Here is a 1,574-nt window from a genome sequence, read left to right as displayed (position 1 = left end):
TATCAAATCTGATATTATTACAAAGCAGCTATTAAATAAAATGCATTCGAACTTTAAATGTGCATTTAAATATATATGCAAGTCGTCAACTGGTGAAGTGGCTAGATGCATATATCGTTGGCAAATTGAACGACAGGTCTCCAAATTTTGTTGTTTTAAAACGTCTAGAAATATTAAAGGAAATAAATAAAAACAGAACGACTGAATTAAATAAAATAATGTTCGATATAATGAACCATTTCGATATATTTTTAAAATCTAAACGATGCTTTATTTTTATCTAGTTTCCTAATCATTAGAATGAGAAAATAAATACCTTACAGCTTCTTTAACCGTCGAACCTGAAATGTTTAATGTTATAAACCAATTTTAGCGTCTTTGACCTACTTTACCTTTTTATTCGGATACTTGTGGTTATCTTCTTCAAGGTCTAATGGCTGTGTTGAAAGGTTTAATCGTACATTAACGAATATGTTGAGCATGTACTGTGCAAAAGACCAAGCTGTTTGGGATGAATATTTGCCTCAAGTTTTACTTGCGTACAGATCATCAGTTCATTCAACCACTGGATTTACACCCAATTTCCTAACCTTTGGAAGGGAAGTAACTCTCCCACTACAAGCTGTTATTCCAATGCCTTCCCCAGCCCAAGATTATGCTACATGCAAAGAAGACTTTGTTATAGACCTGCAAAATAGATTACAAACAGTTCATGAATTAGCCCGAAAGAATTTGAAAAATAAGGTCCAGTATCAAAAGAAATATTATGACGTAAAATCCAAGAAAAGGATGTTTAAAGTAGGACAATTAGTGTGGCTGAATGACCCAACCCGGAAAATTGGAGTATGTTCAAAATTAAGTGCCAAATGGAAAGGACCATACATTATTACTAAATGTATGGATGACACAACTTATATTGTCAAAAAGACTGCTAAGCAGATGGCAAAGGCCTACCATGTAAATAGACTAATGTCATATGAGGGACAAAAGCTGCCTGTATGGATGAAGAAACTACCACATATCAAATGAGTTGGTGAATTATTTTATGAAATGAAGATGTAATATATTGTGAATATTTGACTATTGTGATAATATATTAAATAAATTGTTGAATTTATTTTATTGTTACTCATGATTTGGTGCCTTGTAAATTTCATGCCTATGATGAGGTGTTGAAAGGAAGTTAGACTAATCAGGTGTGGACGTATTCAGTTTTTATTTTGGTTCTTCAATGGACGCATTGATGTTTTGGTATATAACATGTGTGTTATTTTAAAAATCTTGGTGATGGACGCATTGTCGAGAGGCGGATCCGTCAACTGGAAAGGACTACAAGGGACTGGACTGGCCATCCATGAAATTGGTAGTCGCTCTGTGGTTTCACAGTGGTGAGCCACGTCCTTTGCGGGCAAAGGACTTGTACTGATACGTCAACTGAATTTGGTTTAGGAAATTATAAAATGTGTCAAGGCTGTTTAAACGTGTATAGAATAGTTCACCTGCTTGTTAAGAATTAAGATGATGTGGTCAGTGTCCTGTCAAGACTGGGGATTCCTATAACTAACCAAATAATT

General features: G+C 34.4%; 1 protein-coding gene across 1 annotated transcript; it reads left to right on the top strand.

The window, feature by feature from the left end:
• The first annotated feature begins 480 nt into the window (after nt 1-480).
• On the top strand, nt 481-1,029 carry LOC134705640 (uncharacterized). Its single transcript, XM_063564361.1, has one exon. It carries the CDS (start codon nt 481-483, stop codon nt 1,027-1,029), a length of 549 nt encoding a protein of 182 aa, XP_063420431.1.
• Nucleotides 1,030-1,574: the final 545 nt, after the last annotated feature.

The sequence above is a fragment of the Mytilus trossulus genome, chromosome 2, assembly GCF_036588685.1.
Source record: "Mytilus trossulus isolate FHL-02 chromosome 2, PNRI_Mtr1.1.1.hap1, whole genome shotgun sequence".
Taxonomy (NCBI): Eukaryota; Metazoa; Mollusca; class Bivalvia; order Mytilida; family Mytilidae; genus Mytilus; species Mytilus trossulus.
The sequence above is the reverse complement of the archived record's forward strand: the minus strand, read 5'-3'. Positions and strand labels throughout refer to the sequence as shown.

Excerpts from the sequence above, each read along its gene's own strand:
- LOC134705640 (XM_063564361.1), top strand. The coding sequence starts at position 481 with ATGTACTGTGCAAAAGACCAAGCTGTTTGGGATGAATATTTGCCTCAA.